Below are 18,798 nucleotides of genomic sequence, written 5' to 3'. Positions count from 1 at the left end.
GTCACCACTTCACACTTGCCTTTCCGTTGAGGGGTTCCCCTGACTGAAAGCACCGACGGAACCCCTCAGCGGAAACCACGCTGATGTGAACAGGCCCACATTAAAAAATAAAAGTATACTTACTTCTTGAATCAATTTCCCAACATCAATGTCCATTCGGTGGTACACCTCTGCTGTCGTCATTTCTGTTCCTGAAATGTTAAAAAAAAATAAAAAAGAGATGACATACATGAACAACTGCATAACAAAATTAAAAAATTAAAAATAAAAAAATATAAAAAAAAAAATGCACAGCTCCATACATGTATAGCATGTATGGAACATAGGAGCAATTGCACTTACTTGTATTCGATTTGGATGCAGGACTTCGGTTTTCTGTATCCCTGAGTTCTGTCCACGATGTTTTTCAGGCTCCACGAGCAGACAGGAAATGACAGCCCCTTTCTGGGCTGGACTAGCAGCAGGAGACGACTCCTGCAAAACACTCGGCAATATACTCGTCAGAAAACACCTCACTAGTTCGAGGTGTTTTTTGACGTGTCCCCATTGCTTTCAATGCGGTTTTGGACGCGGAAACCGCATCAAGAAGGGTCATGTCCCTTCTTTTTGCCGCGAGGCGTTTTTTTTACTCGCGGTAAAAAAACGCCTCCGTCTCCCATTGAAATCAATGGGAGTCATTTTGGGTCGTTTTTGGCGCGTTTTCCGACGCGTTTTCCGCGTCAAAAAACGTGTCAAAAAACTCCGTGTGAACAGGGCCTTTCTGACTGATTGAAATGGGGTTTTGGAGACGGAAACCGCCTCAAGATGGGTCATGACGCTTCTTTTTACCGCGACACGTTTTTTTTACTCGCGGTAAAAAAACTCATCCAACTCCCATTGAAATCAATGGGAGGCATTTTCGGGCGGTTTTTGAGGAGTTTTGCGATGCGGTTTCCACGTAAAAAAAACCTGTGTGAACAGGGCCTAAAAACACTGTTTGTTTTCTGTTTTATTTATCGTAACATCTCCATCTCAGGAGGGTTCAATCAGGCAAGGGGGCCATTGCTAGATACTATACCTGTGGCGGACTAAATAAAAAGTTTATATGCAGCCAGCCTACCCCGTTTGGGAGCTTCATGGCATGGGTTTCTGTGGCCAACCCGCTGCATGCAAGCCTTAGGCCTCATGCACACGACCGTAGCCATGTGCACGCCCGTGATTTTCGGGTCGGCCGGCTGCGGACTGTCAGCCGCAAGCCGCCCGCAAATCGCGGGCAATGCACATGGCCGCGGCCATTATTTTCAATGAGCCCGGACCGCAGAAGACGGCCGTAATAAGACATGTCTGTTATTCTTTCTGCGGTGCGGGCTCCCGGGCCATGCACAGATCGTAAAAACTACGGTCGTGTGCATGGCCCCATAGAAATGATTGGGGCCGCAATTCTCCCGTGGATTTTCGGGGGAATTGCGGCCGCAAAAGCACGTTCGTGTGCATGGGGCCTTAGATCACCAAGCACAATGCCAAGCGTTGGATAGAGTGGTGTAATGCACGCCACCACTGGACTGTAGCATGACTAATCATGCTTCCTTATCTTGCAGTCTGATGGATGAGTCTGGGTTTGGCGAATGCCTGTAGTTGGCACAATGCAGTCAGACAGGTAAAGTTTGGTGGAAGATGACTAATGCTATAGGGTTTGCACTTCGTGTTAGCCTAGGCCCCTTAGTTTCAGTGAAGGAAAACCCTAATTTTGGACAATTGTATGCTTCCAACTTTGTGTAAATAGTTTGGGGAACGCCCTTTTCTGTTCCAGCATGACTGTACCCAAAGCAAGGTCCATAAAGGCATTATTGGTTGAGTTTGGTGTGGAAGAACTTGTCTGGCCCACACAGAGCCCTGAACTCTCAACCCCATCGAACATCTTTTGGATGAACTAGAACTTGGGTTGTGAGCCAGGCCCTCTTGTCCAAAATCCGTATCTGACCTCACAATATTGATAAAGTCAATCAATTTATATAAATAATCCAAAATGGGGCCAATAAAAAATGACAACTCCTTGCAAAAAAAAAACAATTACAGCTATGTTGATGGAAAAATAGCGTTATGGCTCTTAGTAATATGGATAGTAATATTGCCACTGTTTTTTTTGTTTTTTTTTCATTGCCATAAAATAGGCTGAACTTTTAGGGATTACATCTACTGTAGTCTTGAATGAGATCCATATAGTGTTTTTGACCTTTTTATTTTTTTATTTTTTCCAATGTAGTCTGGAGGTGGTGGGCCTTCTACAGTGCTTAGTACACCTGGACGGATGGAAAATACTGGAGGAAGCTTGACGGGAGGAAATGATATGCAGACAAATGGACTGACGCCACATCAGGGTCAGGTAATCGGAAGGTTTATGGATCAGTTACTTTTATAAAGCTAGCCATAGACCTACAAATGTGGCCTCAATCTAACAGAATTTAAAACCGGAACAACCAGTGTAATGAGTAATAGTTGGGTTACAATCAAATGTTAAATATAATATTTTTTTAAATTTATCTTCACTAGGCTGAATGATTATCATTATCTATTTGAAAATCAGTCCATATATAATGGCTATGTACACCTTTTACATGGCTTTTATTTTTATTTTTTTAAATGCCCTGCAAAGGTGTAGGAATGTGTCGTGAATGAAACAATTTTTCTAAGTAAGTTACTTTGATTAAAGTTGTATTTTTTTTTTTTCTTCCACAAAGTTGGAAGTATTAAAAAAATTATTTTACATGTTGGTCACCAGAGGGAGCACGTCCCAGAATTACAGCAAGGTCAATAAGGGAAAGCATCCTGTCTCTCAGCTGCTGTAAATGTGGGAGGGAATCTCACCCCCTCCCTATTTTTGGCTACAAGACAGGAAAAGGTGTCTTCAAACTGCTAAGCATTGTCCGGCTCCCATTTTGGAAATACTTTTGCAGTGCAGCTGGTAGAAGCTCTAGAACACACCAAAAGGCTAAGAATTATGAAAATGAAGAGGGGAGACCCTGTGGTGAATGACTTTTCAGTTGACTGGTTCACACAGCGTGTATTTGACATGGTCTTTTAGCACATTTTACGTGCCAAAAACCGCATCAAAAAAAGCTTGATTTACGTTTTTCATTTACATAATTGGTAAGGAGTGCTGTTAGTACATACAACGACCTTTTTTACACATGCGTTTTTAAAAAACGCTTTGTGTAAATAAAATGGCGAGTCGATTCCTTTGCACGTAAAACACACCAAATGTTCCCATAGTCAATGGGTGTCCTAATTATGTGCCAAAAAACTTGCAATTAGCGCACACAAAATGCGTCAAACACGCTAAAAAAAAGTGTCAAACGCTTGATTAAGCTTTCGATTTACATCAATGGGAAAGCGAGCAGTTTGTTTCTTACGCAAGCGGTTTTAAAAAAACATGTTGCTTAAATAAAGCGTTTGATCAATTCTTTGGTGCATAAAATGCGTTTCTAGAGTCAGTGGGGTTCCTAACGACACGCCCAAAAATTAGCATTTTTTTATTTAAAAAAAATAAAAAATGAAAAAAGACATGGGGTCCCCCCATTTTCATAACCAGCCAGATACAACACCGCAGCAGCCTAGCATTACAAAAGTGGGAAGGGCCACAGTTTTTGGCCCTTCCCAGCCTCATAATACCAGACTGCGGCTGCCCAAGTGCCCGGCCATCACTACAGATGGTCGTGTACTGGATCGTACCCGTCCCTTCCTGATACCCCTGGTGGCGGTGGGTACCGGGGTAATAATGGGGGGGTTAGTTTCAACCTTTTTACTGGCTAACACTAAGCCCCGCTTTAGTAATGGACGTCGTCAGACAGACAACTGCCATTATCCTGGTGCCAGTAAAGTATTAAAAAAAGAGACCTAAGAAAATTCTGGATGGATTTCATGTGTATTCATTATCAGGACACTTGTGTATGTGGCTGCACATCGTTCTAGTAAGAACGCTGTGCTGCTTGTAAATGAATGGAGATGAGTGTATGACACTGGTCACGGATTGGTCAGCGTCATACACATAAACACGCCCAGTTAAAAACACAATACACGCCCAGTTGGACATAACGAAAAAAAAACGCCCAGTTGTCCATTTCAAAGCTCATTTGCATATATATATATATATATATATATATATATATATATATATATATATATATATATATAAAAATAAAATAGCTCATAACTTTGCCAAAAATGAACGTTTAAAAAAACAAAAAACCCGTTACTGTTATCTACATTGCAGCGCCGATCACATGCAATAGGAGATGGGGATTTGAAAATCTGGTGACAGAGCCTCTTTAAGGATTATTTTCACGTCTGGCCAGCTTTAACTTTGCTGAAAGCTCCAGTTTTTGAATCTGCTCCCTGCTTAAATGAACCATGCACTGCACAAGATAATCTATTTTATTTTTCAAAATAAAGAGCCACTAAATATAAAGTAAGGAGCTAAAGATTTTTATGTCCTAGACGAGTCGCAAATTATGGTGCATGATTTATTTGTGCTATAATTTCCAGCTGTTCACACCTCAACACTTGAAGTGGGCGTGGTTTAGCAGGAGCGGTGGGGCCTCAAATGGCTTGACCGGTTTACTTTCAGTTACACCAGCATTTGGCACCAAACTATATCTGCTCATTGCAAAAATGTGCCAAATTTATTAAGAGGAGTGCTCCAGCGCACTTCAGGTTGACTGGCGTAAGGGTGCATTACTCCATCCTGGTTATATTGGTCCTCATGCATAAAAAAAAAATCTGTATAAAACCTTGTTGCTTGCTATGGCAACACAAAACTTTACTCTTTTGAAAGTTGAGTTAGTTTTTAGAGAGGTCACCAGATTATACGTGCCGTATTGCCTACATAATATAATGTAGATAAGTGTTTTTGTAGATAAGCGTTTTTTATTTTGAAAAACGATCAATCTTGAGCAAGTTATGCACAATTTTAGATTTATTCTAATTACTTTCTTAATAGACAACTGGGCGTGTTTTTACAATTTTACCAACTGACCATTGTAAAGAGATGACCAATCGGCGTCGTACACTTCTCTCCATTCATTTTTAGCAGTACTCGCAACACCGCGTGATGTAGTGAGATCACGCTGTGCAGTCACATACTCCCACATTAACTTTACCAAAGTGTCTTGAGAGTGAATAGACATCGCTTTCAGCCAGGATACGATGTCTATTCACACTCCTGACACTTCGGTAACGTTTCTGTGGGACTTAACTTGCACAGCGTGATCTCGCAAGATCACGATGTGCTGTCAATCATAGAAATGTTACCGAAGTGTGGGGTGTGTGAATAGACATCGCATCCTGGCTGAAAGCAATGTCTATTCACTCTCAAGACACTTTGGTAAAGTTAATGTGGGAGTATGTGACTGCACAGCGTGATCTCGCGAGATCACGCTGTGTTGTGAGTGCTGCTAGAAAAGAATGGAGAGAAGTGTATGACGCTGATTGGTCAGCCTTATACACTTCTCTCCATTCATTTTATGACGCTGACCAATCACTTCTCTTTACAACGCCCAGTTGGTAAAAAAGTAAAAACACGCCCAGTTGTCTAAATGTAATTAGCATAAATCTAAAATTGTGCATAACTTGCTCAAGATTGATCGTTTTTCAAAATAAAAAACACTTCTCTACGTTATAGCGCCGATCAGATTATGTATGAGATATGGCCTTTATAATCTGGTGACAGAGCCTCTTTAACTATTTTTATGAAAGGTGCCTCTTGTCTGCACTCTGGTCTTGTAGAATAGTTTGTTTTAATGTCGTTGGTGTGTGTTTTTTTTTTTTTTTTGTGTTTTTACCTTTCTACAATAGGTTTTGAATCTAATTAAAAGCTGCAAAGGAAATGAAGGCATGGGCTTTGATGAATTGAAGGCGAGGCTTCATGGAATGAACGTTGCTACCATTAAGTGAGTAAGATAAATATGGATACTTCATGGCGACATCGTTTTAACCCGACAACAGGAGATTTGGGGTATAGTAGAATTGTGTGCCTACTATAATCTTTTATGATATTGAACATTCCACTATTAGAGATAGAAACCCACATGGGTATATACATCTGGCCAAAAGAATATGGGCACCTGACATCACACCTATGTAAGCTTGTTGGACATCTCATGCCATAACCATGAGAATTAATGTTGGGCCACCCTTTTGCAGCTATCCACTCTTCTTGGTTTTGTATCCTAACACATCCAGGAGCTTTTTGTGACCGCATCATAGGTTTCTGATCATCTCACCAGCGATCAGGGCATCTTTGGTAATATAAAATATTTTTAGTGAGCTCTTTACTTTTAAATGAAAAGACCAATGTCCTACTTTTTTTGTGCCTCCAGACAACCCCTTTAAGGGAGAGTACACACAGAGTTTTTTTTACGCAGAAACTGCAGCGCAAAACGTGACAAAAAATGGCCGATAATGCCTCCCATTGATTTCAATGGGAGGCGGAGGTGTTTTTTTTCCGCGAGCGGAAAAACCGGCTTGCGGGAAAAAGGGACATGCCCTATCTTCGGGCGTTTACACCTCTGACCTCCTACTGACATCAATGGGAGGCAGAGAAAGCATATTTCGCGGCGGTTTATGCCCATGGCGCTCTGGCCGTGGGCGAAAATCTGCGTGCAGGCAGAGGGAAATCTGCCTCAAAATTCCGTTTGAAGATTTTCCACCTGCAAGAAACTCGTGAACAGGGCCTTAGGCTGGGTTCACACAGAGTTTTTTTGCAGGAAGAAAGTTCTGCCTCAAAATTCAGTTTGGAATTTTGAGGCAGATTTTCATCTGCCTGCATGCCGTTTGCCGTGTTTTTCGCTCGCGCCCATTGAGTGCCACGGGCAAAAACCGCTGCGAAATACTCTTCCTCTGACTCCCACTGATGTCAATGGGAAGATGGGGCATGTCGCTTTTTACTGCGAGCGTTTTTACCGCTTGCGGTAAAAAAACGCGTCCGCCTCCCATTGAAATCAGTGGGAGGCATTTTCAGCCGTTTTTTGTCGCGTTTTCCGCGTCCAAAAAACGTGTCAAAACTCTGCGTGAACAGGGCCTTAGGCTCCCATATAGTCAACTTTGTTTCCTTTTTTTTTTCTTTAAATGGGCCAGTGTTTGCCCACGTGTCATGATTATTCCTGCATTGGGCAGTCTGCAGCCGCTTTTGTGTCTTTTCCTGTGCCCTAGACCTGCATCTGCAGTTTTCAAGCATCCTTCTTAGGCTATGTTCACACGCAGTGACCAAAAACGTCTGAAAATACGGAGCTGTTTTCAAGGGAAAACGTCTCCTGATTTTCAGACGTTTTTTTAAGCCACTCGCGATTTTCGCAGCGTGTTTTTTTACGGCCTTTTTTGGAGCTGTTTTCAATAGTCAATGAAAAACGCCTCCAAAAACGTCCCAAGTGTCCTGCACTTCTTTTGACGAGCTGTCATTTTACGTGCCGTATTTTCACAGCGAAGCGTAAAATAAAGGCACGTGGGAACAGAACATCGTAATTTCCATTGAAAGCAATGGGCAAATGTTTGTAGGCGTAATTCGAGGCGTAAAACGCCCGCGTTACGTCTGAAACCACTGCATGTGAACATACCCTTACAATTTGGAAAGCTCAATGAATTTAGCTTCTGATAATCTGGCCACATGTCCTGTTATGTGGGAGAGGGTAGGGGGGTGGTGAAATTAATTTAATGGGTCTTCTGATTTTCATATTTTTAAAGTGATATTCAGGATTGTGTAACATAAATGATCAGAGTTTTTGTTTTTTCATTTTAGACATGCTGTGGAGTTCCTTAGCAATGAAGGCCACATTTATTCTACAGTGGATGACGACCATTTTAAGTCAACAGATGGTGATTGATCAGAACAAGTTACGGATAGGAGGAACAAAGGAATTCCCCAATCCGATTGCAGTATTGATGCCTTTTTATAATTTCTGCTCTGAATTATTCCATTTATACAGCAGGCTGGGTTCTGGGTTTTTGTTTTTTCCCCCTCATTTGGAGAAATGCTCTATTTTTAAGCCGATTCCAAAGGGAATTTATGAGCGTTACTTCTCTTTAACAAAAGACTAACGTAAAAAGACACTTGCCCCATTGCAATTATGGTCCCACAACTATTCAGATATCACTTTTGGACAGTGGTAGAATCGCAAATGAGAAAACTTGGTCTCTGCAAGGAGAAAAAAAGATTCCTTCGAAAATCCCTTTAACTCACCCCATAAAAGGACTTTAAAAAATGCTTGTAAATAGTTTGTTTCATCACACTCGATGAGAATAAAAAAAATCTTTCCGAAGTAGTGTATACTTTTCACCAAACCAAAGACTTGGGGCCTGTTCACATAATCATTGGCTAATCATTGTTAAGCCGCAACTGTAGAAAAAGGCTGGGTTCATACCTTCATCAGTGTTTCCGTTCTGCTCCTTCTGAGGAGTAGAACGACAATCCCTGAAGCACTGGTTCCGTTGTACAACGGACACCTTTGACTTTAAGGGTATGTGCACACACACACTAATTACGTCCGTAATTGACGGACGTATTTCGGCCGCAAGTACCGGACCGAACACAGTGCAGGGAGCCGGGCTCCTAGAATCATACTTATGTACGACGCTAGGAGTCCCTGCCTCACTGCAGGACAACTGTCCCGTACTGAAAACATGATTACAGTACGGGACAGTTGTCCGGCAGCGAGGCAGGGACTCCTAGCATCGTACATAACTATGATGCTAGGAGCCCAGCTCCCTGCACTGTGTTCGGCCCGGTACTTGCGGCCGAAATACGTCCGTCACTTACGGACGTAATTGGTGTGTGTGCACATACCCTAATGGGTTCTGTCGGTGTCTTTTTGGTTTTACTGTAAACAGTAGAACATGATGATGCACTTTTGTTTGATAATTTTGACGGAGGTGCATAACAGAGCTTCCAAAGCAGATGTGAACGAGGTCTATATTGATCATCTATTATACAAGGTCTCTTTTTGATCTATTTCTGCTAAGCTAATTTCATAAACATGAGGTTCTTAGTAAACATTTTGATCAAACTGTAGAAGTCCCTTCATGGCGACCTCTTAAATTAACTTTTCAACAAACTTTGTATAAAATAATATGTAAATATAAGACACTTTATACTAATATATCTTAGAGCAAAATGCCTCTTTCTCCACTGATCAGGCTCCTTTCCTATTTTATTTTTTTTATTTTTTTTTCGAATTGTTCAGTCACTGAGTTTACTGCTTTTTCTGCCTCTTCAAGGAGAGACAGACCATCAGCCCACTGAAGCATCTGGTTACAGCTGCCCATAGAAGTCTTTGGAGGAGTAAGCAGGGTGAGAGACAGACACTGCTTCAGCTTCCTAGTATTATCTCACTGTAGTGCTGGATTCACCGCTACACTGCTCAGTACTGCTGTGTAATCTCCATGCTATTGCTTTATATGCCATTTATACACAAGTATTGGGACACCTACACATTACACCTACAGGAGCTTTTATGAAATGCCATTCTAAATCCATAGGCATTAATATTTAGTAGAGTTCCTTTTGCAGCTAAAACAGCTTTCCCCAAAACTGTTGCCACAAAGTTGGAAGCATACAATTGTCCAAAATGTCTTGGTGTGCTGAAGAATTAAGACTTCCTTTCACTGGAACTTTGCGGTTTATGCCAGCCTCTGGAAAACAACCCCACAGCTTTATCCCTCTACCAAAATTTACAGGTGGCACAATGCAGTCAGGCAAGTAATGTTCTCCTGGCAGTGGCCAAACCCTGACTCGTCCATCAGACTGCCAGATAGAGAAGCGTGATTTGTCACTCCACAGAACACATTTCCACTACTCCAGAGTGCAGTGGCGGCGTGCTTTACACTATTCCATCCAATGCTTGGCTTGATGTAAGGCTTGCATGCATCTGCTCAGCCATGGAAACCCATTCCATGAAGCTCCAGCCGCACAGTTTTTGTGCTGATTTTATTCCAAAGAAGGTTTGTAACTCTGCAGTTATTGAGTCAGCAGAGCGTTGGTGACTTTTATGCACTATGTGCCTCAACACTCGGCGGCCCTGCTCTTTCACTTTGTGGTCTTCCACTTCGGGGCTGAGTTGCTGTGGTTGCTTAACGCTTCCACTTTGCAAAATTACCACACAGATTATTGTGGAATATCTAGGAGGGAAGAAATATTATGAACTGACTTGATGCAACGATGGCATCCTATTACAGTACCACGCACAAATTCAGTGAGATCTTTTGTGAAGGAATGGCTGTAAGGTTTGTAAAGGCAGACTGCATGGCTAGGTGCTTGATTTTATACGCCTGTGGCAATGAGACTGATTGAAACCTATGAATTCAATGATTACGAGGTGTGTCCCAACCCTTTATTCTATAGATGGTGTGTTTCTGTAGTGCCAAATGTACGTGTTTAAATGTATAAAGTGGATATAAAAAGTCTACAAAAACCGGTCATTTTAAACGGGTGTGTAATGTCAAAAAATCAGTACAAGATTAATCATTTCAGAACTTTTTCCACCTTTTTAATGTCACATAATCTGTACAATTGCATTGAAAAACAAACTGAAATCATTTAGAGGGGAAAAAATAACGCAACTACAATAAGGTGGTTGCATAAGTGTGAACACTCTCTTATAATTGGGGATGTGGTTGTGTTCAGCATTAGCCAATCATTTAAACTCATGTTAAATAGTAGTTAGTACACCGCTGCCATTATTTAAAGTGATTCTGAGTAACCCCATATAAAGCTCAGCTGTTCTATTAGGATTTTCCTGACATTTTCTTTATTGCATGTGACCGCAAAAGTCATGGTCCGTAAAGAGCTTACAACACATCAAAGGGATCTGATTGTTGAAAGGCATCAGTCAGGAGAAGGGTACCAAAGCATTTTGAAGGCGTTAGATATACTATGGGGCACAGTGGAGACCGTCATCAAGAAGTGGATTACATTTGGCACAACAGTGATGTTACCAAGAACTTGACGTCCCTTAAAACTTGATGAAAAAAGACAAAAATTGGTCCGGGAGGCTACCAAGAGGCCTACAGCAACATTAAAGGAGCTGCAGGGCTTTCTGGCAGGTACTGGTTATGTAGTGCATGTGACAACGATCTCCCGTATTCTTGATATGTCTGGGCTGTGGGGTAGGGTGGCAAGATAGAATCGTATTCTAACAGAAAAACATCCATGTTATGGTCTGATGAGACCAAGGTTGAACTTCTTGGCCATAATTCTAAAAGGTATGTTTGACGCAAAGCCAACACATCACCAAAAGAACACCATACACCACAATGAATCCTGGTGGAGGCAGCATTATGCTTTTGGGACTGTTTTTCTGCAGCTCGAACTGGGGCTTTAGGCAAAGTGGAAGCAATTATGAACAGTTCCAAATATCCGTCTATTGGCACAAAACTTGCAGGTTTCTGCTAAAAAGCTGTTGAATTTCACCTTCCAGTATGACATCGACCCAAAGCATACCTCCAAATCCACAAAAGAATGGCTTCACTAAAAGAAGATCAAAGTATTGAAATGGCCCAGACCTGAATCCCATTGAAAATCTGTGGGGTGACCTGAAGAGGGCTGTACACCGGAGATGCCCTCACAATCTGACAGATTTGGAGCGCTTTTGCAAGGAAGAGTGGGCAACAATTGCCAAGTCAAGATGTGCCTCGCTAGACTTCTACCCAAAAAGACTGAATGCTGTCATAAAGTCAAAGGGTAATTCAACAAAGTATTAGTTTAAGGGTGTGCATATTTATGCAACCACATTATTTTTGTTTTTCCACCCTAAAAGATTTCAGTTTTGTTTTTCAATGGAATTGCACAGATTATGAGTCACATTAAAGTATATCCAGTATATATTATAAAAAAAGATGGCATAAATCATGACAAAACATTGTTCCAGGCCCCTATACATTATGCTACATAGTACGTTCATAGTTTAAATAGCTGATCAGCACACACAAGGCCAGGTTCACATTGTGGTTTTTTTCCTTCCGTCAGAGGTATAAGTGGGGAGGATTCTTAACATATTCCTCTGATACGTAGGTAGCAACGTATCCCACTGGATGTGCTGCGCTCGGGGAAGCTCCTGATGTCCATATATGGACAGTAATGTCAGGAGCTGCAATGCCGGAGTCCCCAGCCATAGCATGGGAAACGCTCTGGCCAGGGACTTGAGGAGCCCCTGACGTCCATGTCCATATATTGACAGTGACAATGCTCTGGGACTCTTATTGAAAGCCCTGATATCTCCGTCCATATATGGACGTTGACGTCTGACTCCTCCAGTCCACAGTAAGAGCGCTATCGATGCTAAGCCCCTGACGTCACTATCCATGTATGGACAGCGACGTCATGGGCTAGGGCCGGAATCCCCAGGTCGAGCGCTGCCTGATGCCCTTCTCATGGACTCCGGCAAGCTGGGGGAGCTCCCCGAGGTATACACATGCCTCTGATGGATGCCAAACAGTGGCATCCGTCACACATAGGCTCCCATGTTCAAAAACGTATAACACTGGTTTTTTTTTGTGCAGGATTCCTCAGGATGGAATAGCAAAGTCTACTATGTTATTCCATCCTCCAAAAAAAGGTATACCAGCCCATCCACATAGGCCAAAAGTACAGTCTTTTGAATTTCCATTGGGCTAATGAAGCCCTATCGACACATTTAGCGTGTATGTTGGGAGCTTTCTAGACGTATGTGCTAAATGTAAGGCTAAAATGCGATGTGAACTAGGCTTAATATGTAGCACTTTATGCTACCTCTTTGGGATGGCATCCTCTTCCCTATTAGCAACGTTAATGTTTTTTATAATACCCTAATTTTGCTTGCTTCACGGTTGAGTATTTTTTTTGTTAATTTATAGAAATGACTAGGTTAATGCAGACCTAGATCTAAACATTTATGGTATAATAACTCACGGAATATTCTATAAATATTTGATAATGTAAGCTCAACTGCTTTTATCAGTCCCGTAGGATACAATCAGAAAATGACATGCTGTCATATCGGCTATGCAGGTAAAAATCTATTCTACAGCATTTGGTCACATTCATACGTGGTGGACAATTAACGCTGTTGTTTTTTTTTTTCATTTTGTTTGCAAATATGCGTCTAATCTGCAACGAATCAGCGACGCAATCTGAATGTTATATGCAGATTTTGGCATGGATTTTCCGCAGGATGTAAGGATATGTTCACACGGGTCGGATACGCTGCGTAAAATTCTGCAGAGTATCCGACCCAAAACACGCAGGTAAATCCTACCAAATAATTGCACCAAAAGGAGCTTTCATTTTGGTGCGTATATACTAGTCCTGCTCAATGAATTAGAATATCATCAAAAAGTTTAATTTATTTCAGTAATTCAATTCAACAAGTGAAACTCGTATTATATAGAATCATTAAAGACCGTGATCTATTTCCAGTATTTTTTCATTTAATGTTGATGTTTATGCCTAACCGTTAATGAAAACCCCAAATTTAGTGTCTCAAGTTATAATTTTATATAAGCCCAATTTCAAAAATGATTTTTAATACCGAAATGTTAGCATACTGAAAAGTATGTACAGTATATGCAATCAATAATTGGCCGGGGCTCCTTTTGCATGAATCAATGCGGCGTGGCATGGAGGCGATCAGCCTGTGGCACTGCTGAGGTGTTCTGGAAGCCCAGGTTGCTTTGATAGCGGCATTCAGCTCGTCTGCATTGTTGGGTCTGGTGTCCCTCATCTTCCTCTTGACAATACCCCATAGATTCTCTATGGGGTTTAGGTCCGGCGAGTTTGTTGGCTAGTCAAGCACAGTTATACTGTGGTTATTAAACCAGGTATTGGCACTTTTGGCAGTGTGGGCAGGTGCCAAGTCCTGCTGGAAAATAAAATCGGCATCTCCATAAAGCTGATTAGCCGAAGGATGTATTCTCTAAAATTTCCTGGTAGATGGCTGCGTTTATAGGGGATAGATGTCTTTTGTGGGACAAACCATAGGCTACAGGCCATTTTTTTTTTGGGGGGGGGGGGGGGGTTGGGGCTGTAGAGCCTTCGCTACAGGAGGGGGTTGTATGGTGTTATCTACAGTGGGGGCTGTATGGTGCTATATACAGGGGGCCTTTATGGTGCTATATACAGGGGGCTGTATGGTGCTATATACAGGGGGGGGGGGGTTTGGCTCCAAAAAAAAGGGAGGGGCATGTATGGCCCTATCTACAGAGGGGTGATGTGTGGTGGAATCTACAGGGAGGCACTATCTACAAGAGCGAGTTATGTGGCACCCAGGGGAGGGGGGGGCCCCAGTCAAAAGTTTGCTATGGGTCCCAGTCTTTCCTAGTTACGCCCCCGGATCTAGGAAGCCATTTCCTCCTTTTTTTAACGGCCATAAAAAACAAATGGCAAACGGATGACAGACGGACTGGAAATGCATAAAAATTTAGGGACACACTGATGCAAAATGGCCATGAAAAGCTGACCGTTGATCAGTTTTTAATGGCCATTTTTTTTTCACTGTCGTGTGAATGTAGCCTTACAGAAAGACTCATAAAGTTGGCTCGGTTATTTCTTCTGCTAACTTAGGCCTTATTCACACGACTGTGAAAAAAGGCCGCGTGATGGCCGTTCTTTTAACGGCCGTCATGGCCGTTTTCAGAACAATGATGTTCTATGGGTGTATTCACACGGCCATTTTTTTAATGGCTCATGAATAATGTCTGTCGAAAAATAGGACGTCCTATTTTTGGCCGTTTTAATGGCCTGACGGCCCCCATAGAAGTCAATGGATCCGTTTTTAACGGCTGTCAATACATGTAACAACCGTTAAAAACGGATCTGTCACATGGGGATTTGCAAGGGAACTGCTAGTTCCTTTGCTGGCTATCGGCAGCACGACGACACGCACTCACCGATGCCGCGCCGACTTCTTCTGGTCTGGTCGCTAGTTTCGCAGGTTCTGCGAAGGCAGCGCAACGACGTCATCCCGCCGCCTTCGCAGATCCCGTGGGACCAGGGGTGGGATTCAAATTTTTAACAACGGGTTCCCTGTTTTTCGGACAAAGACATACGGGGGGGGGGGGGGGGTCACGGTCTTTTGCGGTGTATCGCGCCATTGAAAATGAATCTAATAATTAAAAATAAAACACTTACGATATTCCAAATACCCCCGGCATTAAAGTGGACTATGAATAAAGAAATTCCCAGTCCAGAATGCTTTAGTGTGGATTGCCACACTGTGTATATAATTACATAAACGTAAAGACCTACCCGCATATTATGTTAAACTCCCCCATTACGTATAGGCCTATATGGGCACATTCAATATCCTAAGCGTGCTCAGCCCATTTAGTTAGGCTGTGCACATGAGAAAGATGGATGACAGTGCGCAGTAAGCCGCGACAACTCTCCCGGCTAATGCACAGATACGGTGCCAGGAGCAAGCTCAGTACATATATACAGCACCAGAACAAAGCTCAGTACATATATACGGCACCAGAACAAAGCTCAGTATATATATACAGCACCAGAACAAAGCTCAGTACAAATATACAGCACCAGAACAAGTTTAGTACATAAGTACAACACCAGAACCAAGCTCCGTACATGAATACAACACCAGAACAAAGCTCCGTACATGAATACAACACCAGAACCAAGCTCCGTACATATATACAACACCAGAACCAAGCTCCGTACATATATACAACACCAGAACCAAGCTCCGTACATATATACAACACCAGAACCAAGCTCCGTACATATATACAACACCAGAACCAAGCTCCGTACATATATACAACACCAGAACCAAGCTCCGTACATATATACAACACCAGAACCAAGCTCCGTACATATATACAACACCAGAACCAAGCTCCGTACATATATACAACACCAGAACCAAGCTCCGTACATATATACAACACCAGAACCAAGCTCCGTACATATATACAACACCAGAACCAAGCTCCGTACATATATACAACACCAGAACCAAGCTCCGTACATATATACAACACCAGAACCAAGCTCCGTACATATATACAACACCAGAACCAAGCTCCGTACATATATACAACACCAGAACCAAGCTCCGTACATATATACAACACCAGAACCAAGCTCCGTACATATATACAACACCAGAACCAAGCTCAGTACATAAATACAACACCAGAACCAAGCTCCGTACATATATACAGCACCAGAGCTAAGCTCAGTACATATATACAACACCAGAAAAAAGCTCAGTATATATACTAGTCTTTCTCAATGAATTAGAATATCATTAAACGTTTAATTGATTTCAGTAATTCAATTCAAAAAGTGTCTCTCATATATTATATAGATTCATTACACACAGAGGGATCTATTTCCAGCATTTTTTTTCTTGTAATGTTGATGATTATGGTAACAGTTAATGAAAACCCAAAATTTAAGTCACTCAGAAAATATGAATATTATATAAGCCCAATTTCACAAAATGATTTTAATACCGAAATGTTGTCCTACTAAAAAGTATTTCCAGTATCTGCCCTCAATACTTGGTTGGTGCTCCTTTTGCATGAATTACTGCATCAATGGTGTGGCATGGTGGCGATCAGCCTGTGGCACTGCTGAGGTGTTATGGAAGCCCAGGTTGTATGATCGCGTCCTTCAGCTCATCTGCATTGTTGGGTCTGGTGTCTTTCATCTTCATCTTGACAATACCCTATAGATTCTCTGGGGTTTAGGTCAGGTGAGTTTGCTGGCCAATCAAGCGCAGTGATACTGTGGTTATTACACCAGGTATTGGTACTTTTGGCAGTGTGGGCAGGTGCCAAGTCCTGCTAGAAAATGAAATCATCTCCATAAAGCGTGTCAGCAGAGGGAAGCATAAAGTGCTGGAAAATGTCCTGATAGACGCTGCACTGACTCTGGACTTGATATAACACAGTGGACCAACACCAGCAGATGACATGGCCCCCAAACCATCACTGACTGTGGAAACGTCACACTGGACCGCAAGACACTTGGATTGACGCCTCTCCACTCTTTCTCCAGACTCTGGGACCGAGATTTCCAAATGAAATGCAAAATTTACTTTGTGAAGTTTCCACTGTCAGTGATGAAGCAACCTGGGCTTCTATAACAGCTAAGCAGTGCCAAAGGCTGATCGCCTCCATGCCACTCTATTGATGCAGTAATTCATGCAGAGTCGGACCCCAGACCAAGTATTGAGGGCATATACTGCACATACTTTTCAGTAGGACGACATTTCGGTATTAAAAATCATATTTTTTAAATTGGGCTTATATAATATTCCAATTTTCTGGGTTTTTATTAACTGTTCCCATAGTCATCAACATTAAAAGAAAAAAATGCTGGAAATAGATCCCTCTGTGTAATGAATCTATAGAATATATGATGGACACTTTTTTTGAATTGAATTATATATGTTTTGAGCTTAGTTCTGATATATATGTACTGAGCTTGGTTCTGGTGCTGTATTTATGTACTGAGCTTGGTTCTGGTGTTGTATTCATGTACTGAGCTTGGTTCTCGTGCTGTAATTATGTACTGAGCTTGGTTCTGGTGCTGTATATTTGTACTGAGCTTTGTTCTGGTGCTGTGTGTGTGTGTGTGTGTGTGTGTGTGTATATACTGAGCTTGGTTCTGATGCTGTACTTAAGTACTGAGATTTGTTCTGGTGTTGTATTTATGTACTGAGCTTGGTTCTGGAGTTGTGTGTGTGTGTGTGTATATATATGTACTAAGTTAGGTTCTGGTGTTGTATTTGTGTATGAGTTTGGTTCTGATGCTGTGTGTATATATATATATATATATATATGTACTGAGCTTTGTTCTGGTGCTGTATATATGTTCTGAGCTTCTCTTTGGTGCTGTATATATGTATTGAGCTTGGTTGTTATGATGAATATAACTCCAGAACCAAGCTCAGTGTGTATGTGTGTATATATATATATATATATATATATATATATATATATATATATATATACACACAGCACCAGACCAAAGCTCGGTACATTTATACAGCACCAGTACAAATACAGCTCAGTACAGAGATAATTTGAAAATTTAGTTTAAACCCTGCCATATAAGTTTGTACGGCATAAAACTACAGCTCCCAGTATAGCCAGAACGATGGTAAGAATATGCTGGGAGTTGCTGTTTCACAAAAAAGAACGATACACACCATCTCGCTGCAGATCATACAGTGACCTACAGTACTAAGCAGTCAGGGAGAATAAACATTTACATTTAGTGACTCACCAGTGACAACTTCTCAGATTCCAGTTGTTCTCTTTACTTTTCCATCTGGTCCAGAACTCTGATGCCTCCTGGCCATGACCCATTTCTGCGGAAATGGGTAAATTTGCTTCTCAGATGTCTTTGGAAGCTCACTTTTTCAACATTTCTGCACCTATAAACGAAAAGCAAATTCTTATGGTGCCACACTCTATGCCACTAAATATAATAGTGTCATACACTGTCCCCAAATATAATAGTGCTACACACTGTGCCCCATAATATAATAGTAACATACACTGTGCCCCTGAATAAAATTGTGTGAAACACTGTAAAGTAATGCACCACACACAGAGCCCCCTGTAGATAGTGCCGCTCATAGAGCCCTCTGTAGATATTGCTCCCAGTAGAGCCCTCTGTAGATAGTTCTCCCCATAGAGCCCTCCTATAGATAGTTCTCCCCATAGAGCCCTCTGTAGCTAGTAGCGTTCCCTGTAGATAGTGCCCCCTGCAGCGTTTCCTGCAGACAGGGCCCCCTGTGGCAATCACTGTAGAGTTCCCTGTATAGT

At 41.9% G+C, this 18,798-nt stretch overlaps 1 protein-coding gene across 2 annotated transcripts in view; it reads left to right on the top strand.

The window, feature by feature from the left end:
• The window catches only part of RPA2 (replication protein A2), a 32,779-nt gene extending 24,491 nt beyond the window's left edge, over positions 1 to 8,288 (top strand). For both annotated transcript variants that reach the window (XM_075850547.1, XM_075850548.1), the window contains exons 7-9: positions 2,243 to 2,362; positions 5,830 to 5,924; positions 7,769 to 8,288. In XM_075850547.1, the coding sequence (XP_075706662.1) occupies positions 2,243 to 2,362; positions 5,830 to 5,924; positions 7,769 to 7,853 (300 nt within the window). In that variant the 3' untranslated portion in view covers positions 7,854 to 8,288. The remainder of the gene's footprint in view (positions 1 to 2,242; positions 2,363 to 5,829; positions 5,925 to 7,768) is intronic.
• The last annotated feature ends 10,510 nt before the right edge of the window (positions 8,289 to 18,798 follow it).

This window comes from Rhinoderma darwinii, chromosome 2, assembly GCF_050947455.1.
Source record: "Rhinoderma darwinii isolate aRhiDar2 chromosome 2, aRhiDar2.hap1, whole genome shotgun sequence".
In the NCBI taxonomy this organism is placed as follows: domain Eukaryota; kingdom Metazoa; phylum Chordata; class Amphibia; order Anura; family Rhinodermatidae; genus Rhinoderma; species Rhinoderma darwinii.
This window is presented reverse-complemented; position numbering and strand designations above follow the sequence as displayed.